This window comes from Pholis gunnellus (genome assembly GCF_910591455.1).
Source record: "Pholis gunnellus genome assembly, chromosome: 11".
In the NCBI taxonomy this organism is placed as follows: domain Eukaryota; kingdom Metazoa; phylum Chordata; class Actinopteri; order Perciformes; family Pholidae; genus Pholis; species Pholis gunnellus.
In genome coordinates, this window is record NC_136538.1 from 16530160 (window position 1) to 16543700 (window position 13541).

The 13541-nt window shown below is 45.5% G+C and overlaps 2 protein-coding genes across 2 annotated transcripts in view; both read left to right on the top strand.

Moving 5' to 3' along the window:
- The window catches only part of LOC306703340 (C-terminal-binding protein 2-like), a gene marked incomplete at its 3' end in the record, with an annotated part of 56481 nt that overhangs the window by 25220 nt on the left and 17720 nt on the right, over positions 1–13541 (top strand). The gene's annotated exons all lie outside the window — the stretch shown is intronic.
- LOC306703200 (uncharacterized protein) lies at positions 2039–5009 on the top strand (the record flags this gene model as incomplete). The annotated part of the gene is made up of 2 exons (XM_079169080.1): positions 2039–4304; positions 4978–5009. 2 exons carry the CDS (start codon positions 2039–2041, stop codon positions 5007–5009), a joined length of 2298 nt encoding a protein of 765 aa, XP_079025206.1.

Here is a 13541-nt window from a genome sequence, read left to right on the forward strand (position 1 = left end):
TCTTAGAGCCACTGTCATCAGCTTTCTCCCGTCATCTTGTGACAATAATAGAATACTCCGCTCCGCGTCTGATCTCTTCCTACTTTAATTTCATAACTCTGATTAAACAAGATATAGGTGTCCACAACCGACATGCCTGCACAGTTTCCACAGGCACTAAGATATTCAGGAACTTTTCTCAATATGCTGAGACAGTAATTAAGAAGACTTCCTTCACAGTCTAAAATATGTATTACTACTCCGCCTCGCTCTGAGATTAGATTTGGATGGAAAAGGACACTTCCTCACCTTACATCTGTTTTCATGCATTAATAAACAGGGATCCTCCTCAGAAGGAATCAGGTTTCAGCCACAGTGACATGAAGTGAGACATGCAGGCAGCTAGGTAAGCAGGAACACCTTCAGCGTCCTGTGTTGAACAAAATGATGAGTCTTCATGTTTGCTTATGGCCAAACATAATAGGAAATGCTGCAGCATAGTGCAAAGAGCTTCTTCCATGAGACAATTTCATATTTGAATGAAGTAGAATTAACTTGTGTTGTGTTGCAGCTCAAAAAGCATAGTATGTTTGTAAGGCAAAGGTTGTAGGTGCTTTGGATTAAATGCTGTTACAAAAACCTCCCCCCGCTTCCACACACAGACACACATACAGATGCACACACACACACACACACACATACCATACTACCCTAGGGTTTTACTTTTCTCTGCAAAGGGGCAAATCCAGATTACAGAGCTTCTCTAAGTGAAGGAGATCAGAGTAGCTTTAGGAAAGATGGGGGAAGGTGCAGTAAGACAGTAAGATGCATATGGTTAGAAATCATGTAATGGCCAAATAAAACTATTTGGATTCTGCACATGGCCTTCATTTAACACTTTGTACTCTACAAGACAGATGGTAATATTGCTTGAAATGACAATCATTGTGAGGGCAAAGAAAACAAACATTTTAGGTCGATTTGGTTATGCATTCTGCAGTCTGCATGTCCTCCAGTTAACATACAAACAGCAGGTCTGTGTGATCTCATATTGAGCAGAGTGGGGCAGTGACTGTGAGCGGCACAAAGGCATCAAGGACATTTCAGAGTTGAGCAGCAGTTGCGTGGTGGCTCTACTGCAAGCATGGGGCCTGGAGGATTAGTGTCCAATCAGAGTGGATTTGATGTTTACTGACAGCACATGGGACTTAGCAGAGAGAACTGTATTTCATTTGTATTCAATGAAGCCGGCACCCTGTCTGGCCTCCCCTCCCCGCGCTGAGAATCTAGATACTGAAACCTGTTGACGACACAGTGCATCATCAACAGCTTCAGGTAGGTGACTCTTCAAGACAGGGTAAGGGGTTTGGGGGTGGACTCTTAATCATTGCCATCATCATATCATCATCATCATCATCATCATCATCATCATCATCACCAGATACGCTTTTATCTGGTTCACATGACGTCACAGTAGGAAGTGGAATTAAACGGGATTTATTCAGTTGTAATCCCTCATAGCAATCGACAGAGCGAGTAAAACGTTCCGGAGAAGCGAGAGATAAACCCTACTGGATTAGTACAAGCCCCTGCCCATCCCAACCTATAACCCAACCTATCCACTCCTTTCATTTTTTTTGTCTTTTTTTTTATCAGCGTTTGGTGGCCATCTCAAGCATGCACCCTGCTACCACGTCTGCCATGGAGTAGCTGTGCTGCCTTTGCATTGTGCTGTGTTTGTGTGGTTTTGTGTAATGTGTTTGTGTGTGGTGTCCTCTTTCCTCGCGCGCAACAAGGCAGCATGACCAGTGATTAATTATTCAAGGACGGACAGCCAAAGGGGGAGTCACCTGATAGCGCGGACTTACAATATTACAACCCGATATCAGGTGAAACAGTAGACACAGCTTCATCATCATTTTTTTGGTGCTACAGTACAAGAAGACTTGAAAGACAACTCTCACAAACACAGGTAGAAGCGGAACATTTTCTTCTGTTTTGTGCTTTTATTTTTTCTTTTCCTCCGTAATCTTTTTCTCTACTTTTTCCTTTTTTGCCAATGCTTGTCCCTAACAAACAGTTGAGTCTTGGTCGCTCCCACAGTTGGGACACATTAGGGGGGAATGAGGGTCAGTGGGACAGGACTGAGGGTGTCTACGAGCAGCAGGCAAGAGTAGCTGGCCGGCGGAACTCTCTGTCATACGGAGAGGGAGGAGGGTGGTACGAACCTCCACCAGGAGTGCATCCCCCTGACCTGGATTTGAAACGCAACCCGTATTCCTGCCAAGACTCTCTGTACGGACAGGTTTACGCAGAGCGACAGGACCCACGGGGGCTGAGGAAGGGCTCTGTTCCTGATCTAAACAATTACGAACGAGTGCCCATGGCTCAACGAGGATCCATTTCGCATCAGGACTACTATTCCCATGACCCGGCCATGACTCCTCGGCCACCCGAGGGCTTTTACCGGCCTGAACACCAGCCTCCGCCGCCTCATCCGCACCCACTCAGTAGGTCTGGCTCTCATTTTGGGATTGCACCTGGGGCTCGTGCTGTGTGGGACCAAGGTCAGGGAGGAAGAGCAGGACCTCAAGCCCCTACATCGCCTCTCCCTCCTCCTCCTCCCCCTCCAACCGCACATGAGATGACTAGGAGTTATACTGCTGGAACGGCTGCCAAGATGACGTCAGATGGCCAACAGCGCATACCGTCTCGGGAGCCATCTCCTGCGCACTATGGTATGGAGCATGCATCTCCTCGGTATGCCAGTGAGCCTCCACCTATGACCGGTCAAACGGTCTATACTGATATTAACGGTCGTCCGTTGGATCCCCAGCAGCAGGGTGCCACCTGTCTAGTAGTAGATCCTTCCAGTCAAGGTATGATTATGAGGCAAGAGACCGCCTCACCCTACACCATCCAACAGCAGCAACAACAACAAATACAGCAGCAACAACTTCAACAGCAACAGATACAACAGCAGCAGTTACAGCAACAGCAACTTCAGCAACAACAAATACAGCAGCAACAACTTCAACAGCAACAATTACAACAGCAACAGCTTCAACAACAGCAGTTACAGCAACAGCAACTTCAGCAAGAACAGTTGCAGCAGCATCTGCAACAGCAACAGCCCCTGCCACCTCCACCTACAATGCCTTCCTCTGACCCTAACCTTTCTATGATGGCTCCACTTGCCGCTCCACCTGCCACAGTGCAGACCGCAGCAGTTGCTCCGATTGCACCTGCCCTTGCGCAGGCGGCCCAAACTTCAGTCCCTCCTCCACCAGTCACTCCAATTCCTGCTCCACTTCCTCCTCTTCCCCCCGCTGCCCCACAGACGCTTTTGCCTTTGGACCCCAAGAAGGCAGTTGACCCTGAGTTCCTTGCCCTGCTGCGAAATGAGGGCCTCTCCGAGAGCACCATCTCCTCACTTATCCACCAGGGATTTGACTCCACTAGCATGCTGGCTGTTATGGAGGAGAATGATGTCCGCACCGTCGCCCCCAACCTCGGCCAGGCTCGTGTACTGTCTCGCCTGGTCCACAACTGCAGGCGTGCCACTGAGGCTCCGCCAGCCCCCTCCCAACCTCAGACACCCATGAGAGGCCGCTCCAATAGCTTTAGCCATCGCTCAGACATCTACCACCACCAGCAGCACCATCATCCAACGCACCCCTCACAGGCTTTAACCTTGGATGCCCAAATGATGCACCCACAGACCCCTGGGGGCATGCAGACCATCTCCCCAAGGATGGGAGATGTAATGGGTAGGAGGCCCAACAGTGCCCCGTCTCAGCACCTCATGGAAGCCTCTGGAGGCTACCCAGGTCAACCACCTCGCTCCCCGGGGTCATACACTGGAGCACTTATGCCTGTTCAATCAAGACCCATGTCAGCCTACTCTTCTGGGGGGACAATGTCAGGGATGCCCATGCATGGTATGCAGATGATGCCACAGCAAATGACTGGGTCAATGCCTTCCATACAAGGGTCCATGCACTCCATTTCAGGTATGCCACAGCAGATGCCTGTATCCTTGCCAGCTTTAACACAGCCACCACAACAGGTCCCTAAAGCGTACTCTACCAATTACACAGTGCCTATGGAGCTGATGAAGAGGGACAGGAACGTACTGCCATTGTCACCCATGCACAGCCCTCACCCCAGTCCTCAGATGATGCGTAAGGGTGGGGGAACTGCACAGGACAATGCTCTCGTCCTTATGGGACCCCCAGGCCAAAGTTCCCTGGCTGTTAACCAGAAACTAAGTCGGCGCACGGGTCCACCAGTCATCGTGTCCACTATGGCGTCACCAGATACAAGTAAATCCTTTTTTTCTCCTTTCATCCTCATCTGTTTTTTTTCTTTTTTTGATTAATTGTTAAATTTGGTCGCACTTTCTTATCGTTGTTTCACATATTTTAAATAGATAAGCAAATTGATTTGTGCTTGAGCTCTTCATTTTTGCCATGCTTTATGTAAGACTCCTTTCTCAAATCCTCTCACTGCTTTGAATAGCTCCACGAAGCACTGCTGCTGCATTGTTGAGAATCATATCATGCCTTCACAATTTGGTTAACATTTCTAAGAGCCATTGAGTATACTGAAAGCAACAACTTGAGTGTTGGGTTGCAGTCTTTGCTTTTAGAGAATAAGAGGGCACCAGAAATCTATTTTCACCCTTCATTGTGATGAATCATTGGTGTGCATACCAGCTCTGTCAAACCAGTGGCTTTTTTTGTGGGTTTTTTTGTATACTGGTTTGTGAAACCATCATTCAGCTGAGGGGCTTGTGATCTATTTAGCTGAATGTGCATGCTGGTGTAATGCATGATGTGTGACCTTAAGAAAGCCCAAACACAATGAGAATATTAAGTGAGCACTTTTTGTAAATCGTTTTATCTTTCTGGTCAGTGCTGTCATTTGTTTGCTGTCCTGTGTTTGTTCTCATTACATCAACAATGGATAAATGGTGTGGCTTTCTTTCTCTTCTAGTCCAGTGGAGTGAAATCTACATTGCTTGCTGACTATCCCTTTTCTAAAGCTGTTGTCAGGATTATGATTAATACCGAAAAATAATAACTTTTGCTTAGACATTCTGGCAATCCATTCCCTGTCCTAATTTTGGTTTCTACATTTGCCACGATCCTAAAACGATACTTACATCCGGCTTTCTTGTCTGCTTATCTCTGTGAGAGCCAGATTTGTCAGACTTCCATATACTTTGTGTCAAGTCCTTTTTATTATTTCAGTAATCTCATGTGGTTCTTTTGTCAGAATGACATATCGCCCAATCAAATACAACACAAAACAGCCTTGATGAGGCGCAGTATGGAGGGTTTGGGAGGAACAGCTGTCAGCACCCTTTCTGATACCTTTTTAAATTGTAACAACTGCACACTGACTTCACGTTACAGTCTGTCAGTCGCTGTGTTCATGTGTGAACAGTTCACATTAAGACTTCTATCATCAGAAAAGTCAGATATAGTGTGCGGTAGGGTTGACTGTGTCCTGGCGTTTGTGTGTGTGTGTGCATGTGTGAACAATGTGTGTGTTTTGAATTTGGCACAGTCGCCTTGCAAAGATATTTTCTCTTGGTGAGCAAAATCAAAAGCTCAGGCTACTTTTAAAATCATTTAATCTGCCTCAACTATACAGTATTCATAACGTTGCAGGATTAGTTGTATGTAGCTCTTTAGCTGTGGTGCCATTGTAACTGCAGCTGTTTTTGATGAAGACCTTTGTGCTCTTCACAGCCCCCGAGCTCTTGTTGTTGTTGTACACATGGTTGTTTTATTGCATTATGATAATAAGGTGGGTGCATCAGAGTAGCCTGGAAAGTCTTTACAGCCAATCAGGATACACAGCCGTCCATCAGTCCTGCTGCTGTTGCTGTGGACTACTGACCTGACTGTTGAGTTAAAGGCAAACTTGTCATTATGTAGTTGTTTTTTCCAGCTGTTTTTTTGTCCCAAATTCATGTTTTGTTTCCTTTCTGAAATGAAATGAATTCAGCCATTGTGTAATTACCTGAATAATTTACCCATATCAGATTAAAGCTTTAATTCAGCATAACAAAGTTATCTTCTTTTCACTCCCAAGGCCTGATAAAAGTATATTTCAGACATTTTGGGCAATAAGGACTGATTTCTCCGTCAACACCTGCTCACCAGAGGCCGACTAGCAGCATCACTGGACAGATAAAATCGAATCACAGCGCTGCCGGCCGATGTGTGATTGTGTGTAATTTTCTCCGTGCAGGTTGTAATGAGAAGAGAGAGAAGGGGGGGGTTTAATCCTTCAGATCCTCCATTTCTACTGCCGCACTAATCCACAGATATTTTCATTTTGTTCAGACCAGCCTCCTGGCTTTCTGCTGGACTCTGTGAACTACCTCGCATTGCCAGTAGGTTGAAATGGAATAAAATGGGGGTCCGAGGCAGACTGGGAACACATGATTGCTCTCTCTTGCCTCTCAGATATTTTGGCCCTAAGAGAGATATTAAAAGACTCGTACTGCTTGACTGTTTAAACAGACTGCTGCTCTTAGCTCAGGAGGACACGTGCCTTTGAAAGGATTTCTTCAAGTCTGCCACATACACGTGCATCGCATTGTTGGTACACACACAGTCAGCAGAGTAGACTCATTTGCATGTGGCTGACATTTGTTGCTTTGGTAATTTCATCTGTTAATGGACACAGCCGCAAAGCTGCTCTGAAAGCATATTCCTAAATTGTATGTTGCTAGGCAACGTGGGTTTTGGTGGTAATCGTAGGCAGATTTGCCTCCAGTGAAAAGGTCGGTCCATTGTCAGAAGACACCGCAAATGTACATGTTACTTCCTTTTTATCAAAATGTCTGGTTAAGCTAATGCATCAGGAAGAAAGTATTAATTAATCATATTCATCCTTTGTGTGGGCGATAAATACAAAATAAAAGCATTTTCTTGCATATTTTTAAGGGAATTATACATTTTAGACCCGACAAAATACTATTTAGCCTCTCAGTTCAAATAAATTATTGAAATTTATAACATTATAATGCAGCAATAACACATTTTGCATTCCTCAAAATCCAATTTGTTACGAGCGCCTGATATTCTGAAAGCGTCAGACAATTAATTAGTTACGGCAGTGAGTTTGCACCCACAACCAAAAAGAATGTCTCTCTGAACTAACAGCCCTTGTGTAAATACAGATGGCATGCCCCCGCCCTCCTCCGTATATGATGCTTTGTGGAATACCCTTGAGCAAGACCCCGCCTTTATATGACTAACTAGGCCTCCCCATCCCCCACCCCGGCATAATGACCGTATATGATACTGTGGGACTTTCACTCTTTCACCTCCACCCTGCGGAGTGTGTTGGCTTCCTTCCGTGGACTCTGGCTCGGCGACCGGATGCCGGCTCAGGTCAGTTTTGATCTGCGTGACACAGTAGCCGCAATTTTTCCTCCTCGCTCAGGCCTGGCGTGATGATGGAGGGGGGGGGAGGGTTGTGGCGTATTAGTTTTGGAGATGGCAGATTACGTATTAACTGGGTCCAGGTCAGCGCTTCCGGCAGTTGTTACACAGAGTGAGGGATTAAGCAAGAGAGAGAGAGAGAGAGAGTCCAGCTGCTGATAGATGGTGATTGCTTGCAGGGTGGGGGAGGGGAAACAGGGCGTTGACAGCTGTCAGTCAACCTTGGACTCTCAATGGAGATGAGGCTAGCTGTCAGTGTTGCGTTTATACTTTGAGGGTCAAACTGTGGCCTTAATCTGGGCTGACTTTCAAAGGTTGTTTTCGTTATGCTGCTGGTCACTCTGCTATATAGTTTTACCAGCGCTGCAACCTTTAGTAATGCAGCCAGTGGATTCAATTGGGGTGTTTTGCGGGCAACAATGGATTGACAAAGACATTATCGTAATTGTGCCTTTTGAAAATGTAAAGCCTCTTCTGTTTCAATCTGTAAAAAGTCAAATTAAAAAGGTAAGTCATAGTACTGTTGACTTGGTCTGGATACAATAATAAGTGCCTGGCAGTTGGAGTACTTCCAAGGCTTGGATGTGTAAAATCCTTTGGTTGAATTGCACAAAAGATGAGCAAACGTGTCAGAATATATCTGGTTGTTTAATAAAAAAACAAAGTTACAATCTTGGGTCCATAGAAATGTAGAGGAGATAACTCATTTTGGAAACATAATCAAGTCATTATCTCATTCTAGGTCAGATTTGCATGAATTGATTGACTACGGTGGAGTATTTTGTTCCCAATTGCAAGAGCGTCAAAGGCTTACGGGTGTCGTAGTATTTAGAGCCAAACCAAATTTGCAAAGTTGAGATAATTAAAGCTGATGGCCATGTCTTTTAATCATCAAGGACACTGCTGTGTTTTCCATGTTGAGGGACATTGGGGACATCCCATCCTCCCACATCACAAACTCTAAACAGCCCGTGTGTGTTCTTTGTATTTTGTGTCTGTGGGCAAGCTGCTGTTGGCAGGTGTGGCGTCTGTCGTGGCACAGTGCAGAGTTCCTCTCACCTCCAGATGTTTCACTTAATATCAGGCAGGGATTTTCTTCCCCCTCATGACTGAATAATGTCTGTGGTCACATTCACAGCATTTGATTTATACAAATCCTAAGTACTCATTTTCTTTGTATAAATTGATCCCAGTTTCTCTTTTGTCTCCCCTCCCTTTGTAAATTAATCTTTGTAGGAAAGGATTTTTCTCTGACACTCTCCTAACTCAAGAGAGTAGAGATGGGGGGCGGCTGGTGGGGGGGGGGGGGGTTGAGGTAATGGGAGAAATATGTCTCCAAACAAACGTCATACCCAGCTCAGCACATTCATCCATTGCTGTGGTTGTGGGTTACAGAGCCCGTCTGCAGGAAAATTTGGGAAAAACGAGGGAAGTGGGTGGATGGGAGGTGATTGAACCCAACCAAAAGCAGCAGAACAGAGGAGAAGATAGCGCCAGCAAGACCCAGGAATGGAGTTAAATGCACAGAGGGCGGCTTTAGATTGAATATTGAAGTATTGACTGCTTTAGAGGCAGTGATAGAGTCTTAGAAATCGGTGGAGGAGTGCAAACGGGAGATTACAAAAATGGAAACTCTTGTCATGCTTCTTGGAGCAAGTGAAGGAGGGAAGGATAGCAGGAGGACAACCTCAAGTTTTTATGTGGTTTATTTTTATTATGAGGAAAAAGAACGCTTGAACCGTCAGTGTCATTTTTACACAATTCCCTCTGAGAGTGAATGACGCCTGTCAGCGAGGCACGTCTGTGTCTGTTTGTTTGTGGATGTAGTTGTTTGTACAAAATACAGATATTAGTCTGTACTGGTGCCATCAACACAAAGTGGACCTTGAAAGGTAAAATCTGATCATGGAGGTGAAAAAGCTCTTTCTGGCCAGTTTGCTGCATCCTTTCAGCGAGACTTGAAGTGATTAACTGTAGGTTGTAGAAGCAGCAGTGGAGGAAGGACAAATACAAGAGGTCACATGCTCAAACATTTGTAGCTAAAAAAAAAAAAGAAAGGAGAATAAAAGCAGTGAAATGAGAACCGTAAAGACCCTGACTCCTACTCTCCTCAGTCCTGCTACCTCCCCTCCTATCCTCTCCTAACTCTCCTTTCCTTTCATCCTCTTGCTTCCTTTTCTATCCTATCATCTCGTATTCTCTCACTTCGTCTCCTTTCCTCGTCTCCTCTCAAGAGCCGACCGGGGAGTCGCCCTGAATTATTCATTTTCAGAAAATGAAATCTTCACGGGTGTTAAATCAGAGTGAATAGACAAAGATGACCATGTTCTCTGTATGCACTGTGTGTGTGTGTGTGTGTGTGTGTGTGTGTGTGTGTGTGTGTGTGTGTGTGTGTGTGTGCACGTGTACGTGTGTGTGTGTGTGTGTGTGTGTGTGTGACCAGGCGTTGCAGAACTTGACACTTTGCTTGGCTGTGTTTTAACAAAAGCGAGGGGGGGGATATGTTTAGAGGTGCAGATGAATCTCATTTGCACCGAAGGAAAATATGAAACATTTCTCAGTCGGCATGTCAGTCGTGTTCAGGATCACACAGGGCTGTAACTGGGATTGTGTTCCACAGTGTTTTTAGTCTCACACGGGGCAGAGGATTTGAGTGTGTCTGTACGCGTGTGAGCAGCCATCACTCCATATTTGATCCTTAATTTATATAATGTTCTTTTCTGATGTTTGGCCAAAACAACACATTTGAGGAAGCTAAAGTCAAAGCAGCCAGGTGCTGGTTGTCTCAGTATCTCTTTGCGTTTGTGCATGTCTGTGTATTTGTCCGCGGATCACTGTTTCATTTTTCATGGATGCCTGTTCACACTCTATTCGACTAAGCCTACAGCACACATGAAAGGTGTAATAAGCAACGCCTTCCAACATTCATCTCCTCAACACACACACACACACCCACACGCACACACACATCCTCTTTTACATCTCTTTCTCTCTCTAATCAGGCCAGTTGGCTCAAGTCACAGAGAAAGAGAAAGGTGGAGGAGAGGGATGGTGTTGGAGAGGTGGAGCGCTGCACAGACGGGGTATGAATGGGAGAACAGGAATTGATGTGCTGCAATCGCCTCCCTGAAAAAAATAAAATAGAAATAAAGTACACAAAAGAGCCTCAACATCTGTTGTCCACCTGCAGCTGTGCCATCTCTCTTTCTCCTCTCGCCGTCATTCGTGTTTCAATCATTTGGCAACAGCACATCGTGTAGATCAGAAGAGGCAGATGGGATGGTGAATTTTTGGAGGTCATATTTTTACCGTAGACCTGTTCTCCCTCCAGCGCTCTCTTTTTCATGAATGAGGCCTTTTTTTTTTTACTGCGGCCCCGGTTTGTGATCTCTGATTACATGTTGTAACAAAACCTCCTCAATGGAACCCTTTAAACTCACAACACTCCTGTTGAACTCACGATCAATACACGCGGTACACTACAATAAACACAGTGTGCACAATACAGCAGAGTACTAGTTCTTACAGTTTCTTACAGTAACACATTCATTTCTTCACTCAGTCATCAGAGGTCTGCAACTAACACTTATTTTATGAAAAACATTTGCATAATCGTAGATTTGGGATTTTTTTAATGAGCTCATTTTTTATTAGGCAATCAAACCTTTTTATAGGAAAAATCAAATTTATATTTGTATAAGTCATAAATGCTTTGATGGCATCTTTAAATTTGAATTAAGAAAGAAAGCGATAAAAACAATACAGCCTATAAAACAGTTGTGCACTGTAATGTCTTACTTATAGTATCTGACAATACTGCTGCTGACATATCTGTCATGCACTCATAAGGTTTTACCGCTGCAGCTATCATTTTTTTAACTATTGATTAATCTACTGATTATTTTCTAATTGATAAATTGTTCGCTCTATAAAATCTGAAAATTGTAGAAAATGTCCGTCATACTGTATATATCCTGAGGTGACATTCAAATAGCGTTTATGCATTACAAGGAAAATAGGTGAGTTATTACTTTTGAAAAGCTTGAACAATGAAAATGTTTGCCTTTGATCATCAACATGGTTGCACTTCTGAACTGTAACGGATGCCAGATTTCAGAATGCATGCTCCCCCTTTCACAAAAGCAGTGTTGTGTCTGTGTGTATGACGACCTGGAAGCCCTTCTTAACCTTCATTATCAAAATCCTTTCCAAAGCGTCCGTGAGAGACAACGTCTCACACCTGCCTAGTAGTAAACCTGCTGTTTACTCCAGTGCTTGGGTTTAGATCACAGGATCAATTAGACTCCTGGGAGGATTTTCCTAAGTGTTACCATAAGTTCACGGGTAGGAATCCTTTGTGCTTGTGTCTGCAAGTATACACACACAACCACCACTGATCCCCCAGAGAGCTCAGTAGCAGGTGTGTAGAGAGTTGATATTGTTACATATGAGGATTCATTTTGTAACTGCAGGGTTTTCTATTTCAAAAGACTGAAGCCCAGATGTTTGCGCTATAGTAAAACATTTAACCTGTCTTTGCATGCCATTCTTCCAGTCTGGTTGCAATGCACATGTGAGTGCACACACCTCAGCTTCGGCATTCGTCCTCCTCGTATGAAACAGTCATCACCTGTGTCTTGAGGATTTCCACCTTTGTCTCGGGTCCCTTTGTGGATGCATGAAGCATTGACGTGAACGCTGGCGTTGGAGCCTAGAAGTGACGCGCTTAATGGCTCGTTGGAAGGCAAAACCAATCAACTCCTGTTAAAGAGCGAGGATGCAAATTGCAGACTGAGAGTTTGTGAGCAAGACGGAGTGAGACTGAGAAGAGTGGGGGGTGGGGGGGGGGGGGAAGGGGCTGGCACTCTTAAAGGACCATGAAGGCCGGATCACAAATAATAAAACAGAAAGGCAGGCAGGGAGGGAGGGAGGGAGGAAAAAAAAAAAGAAGGAAAATATGTTGAGCGAAGGGGAAGGTCGGAGAGAATGGAAGAGGGAGTCGAACGTGTGCCAGGAGCGCTGCACCTCTCGCTGTGACTGGTGCTCTTCAAGGATTTTTTGCTCCCTCTCTTTGGTCTTTCTTATTTACCTCCCTCTTTTATTTCCTTCTGCATAGCTGTGGCACCGGCTTGTTTTCTCTGTTCATTTCTCGTCTTTTAGCATTTTTCTCCCCCCACCCCTTCCTCTCTCACTCTCACTCTCTCTCTCTCTCTCTCTCTCTCTCTCGTGCGCGCTCCCTCTCTCGCTCTCTCTCTGTCTTTCTGTGACTCGCAACAAAAGGCTGACGGAGTGAGCCTGACGTCTGAATGAATAGCCCAAACCTGCCGTGAAGGGAGACAAGAGGGAGACAGAGCAGGGAAGAGAGGAGGCTGAGGAGAAAAGATGAGTGATCTGGCTGAAGAGGCGGAAAGAGGAGGACGCTCAGAAGTGCTGATTTCTGGCTGAAGACGAGTAGAGATCCAATTTTTTTTCTCCCTCCCCCCCCCCCCCCCTCTTTTGGAGATTAAAGGAGTTGACGCCGCTGCTTTGACCGCACGGGAGGTGACTATCGTAGTTCTCGCTCTCCCGTCCTCCCCCTCACCCACTGCCCTCCTGTGCCACCTTCCATTTTTTTCGCCCCCCCCCCCCCCCCCACACACACCGCTCAAGAGTACCAGTCGTCTGAGAAATGGAGCTTCTGGGGGTGAGGTGACGAAGGAGGACGGATTTGGAAACGAGCAGTGGGAGAGCAATAGCTGACAGAGAGAGGGAAGGAGGGAGGCTGGAGGAGGAGGTAGAGAGGAGAGGATAACCCCAGGACATACTGTGTGAGAATACCCCCCCCCCCCCCAACCCCACTTCTTCTCTTTTTTGTTTTTTTGTCCCTCTCCGCCACATTTCCTCTGCCATGTGCAGCTCCTGATTTGAAGAATGTGGAGACAGCATTTCCCAGGCAAGGAGCATGTTTCAAATTGTCTCGTGCATATATGTGTGTGTGTGTGTGTGTGTGTGTGTGGACATACTCATCAAGGGTAATAATAAAAAGCTGTGGTGTGTGTGTGTGTGTGTAATGGCGAGAGGTGGGGGAAGAGAGAGTTGGATTTGGCTTAAAAGCTA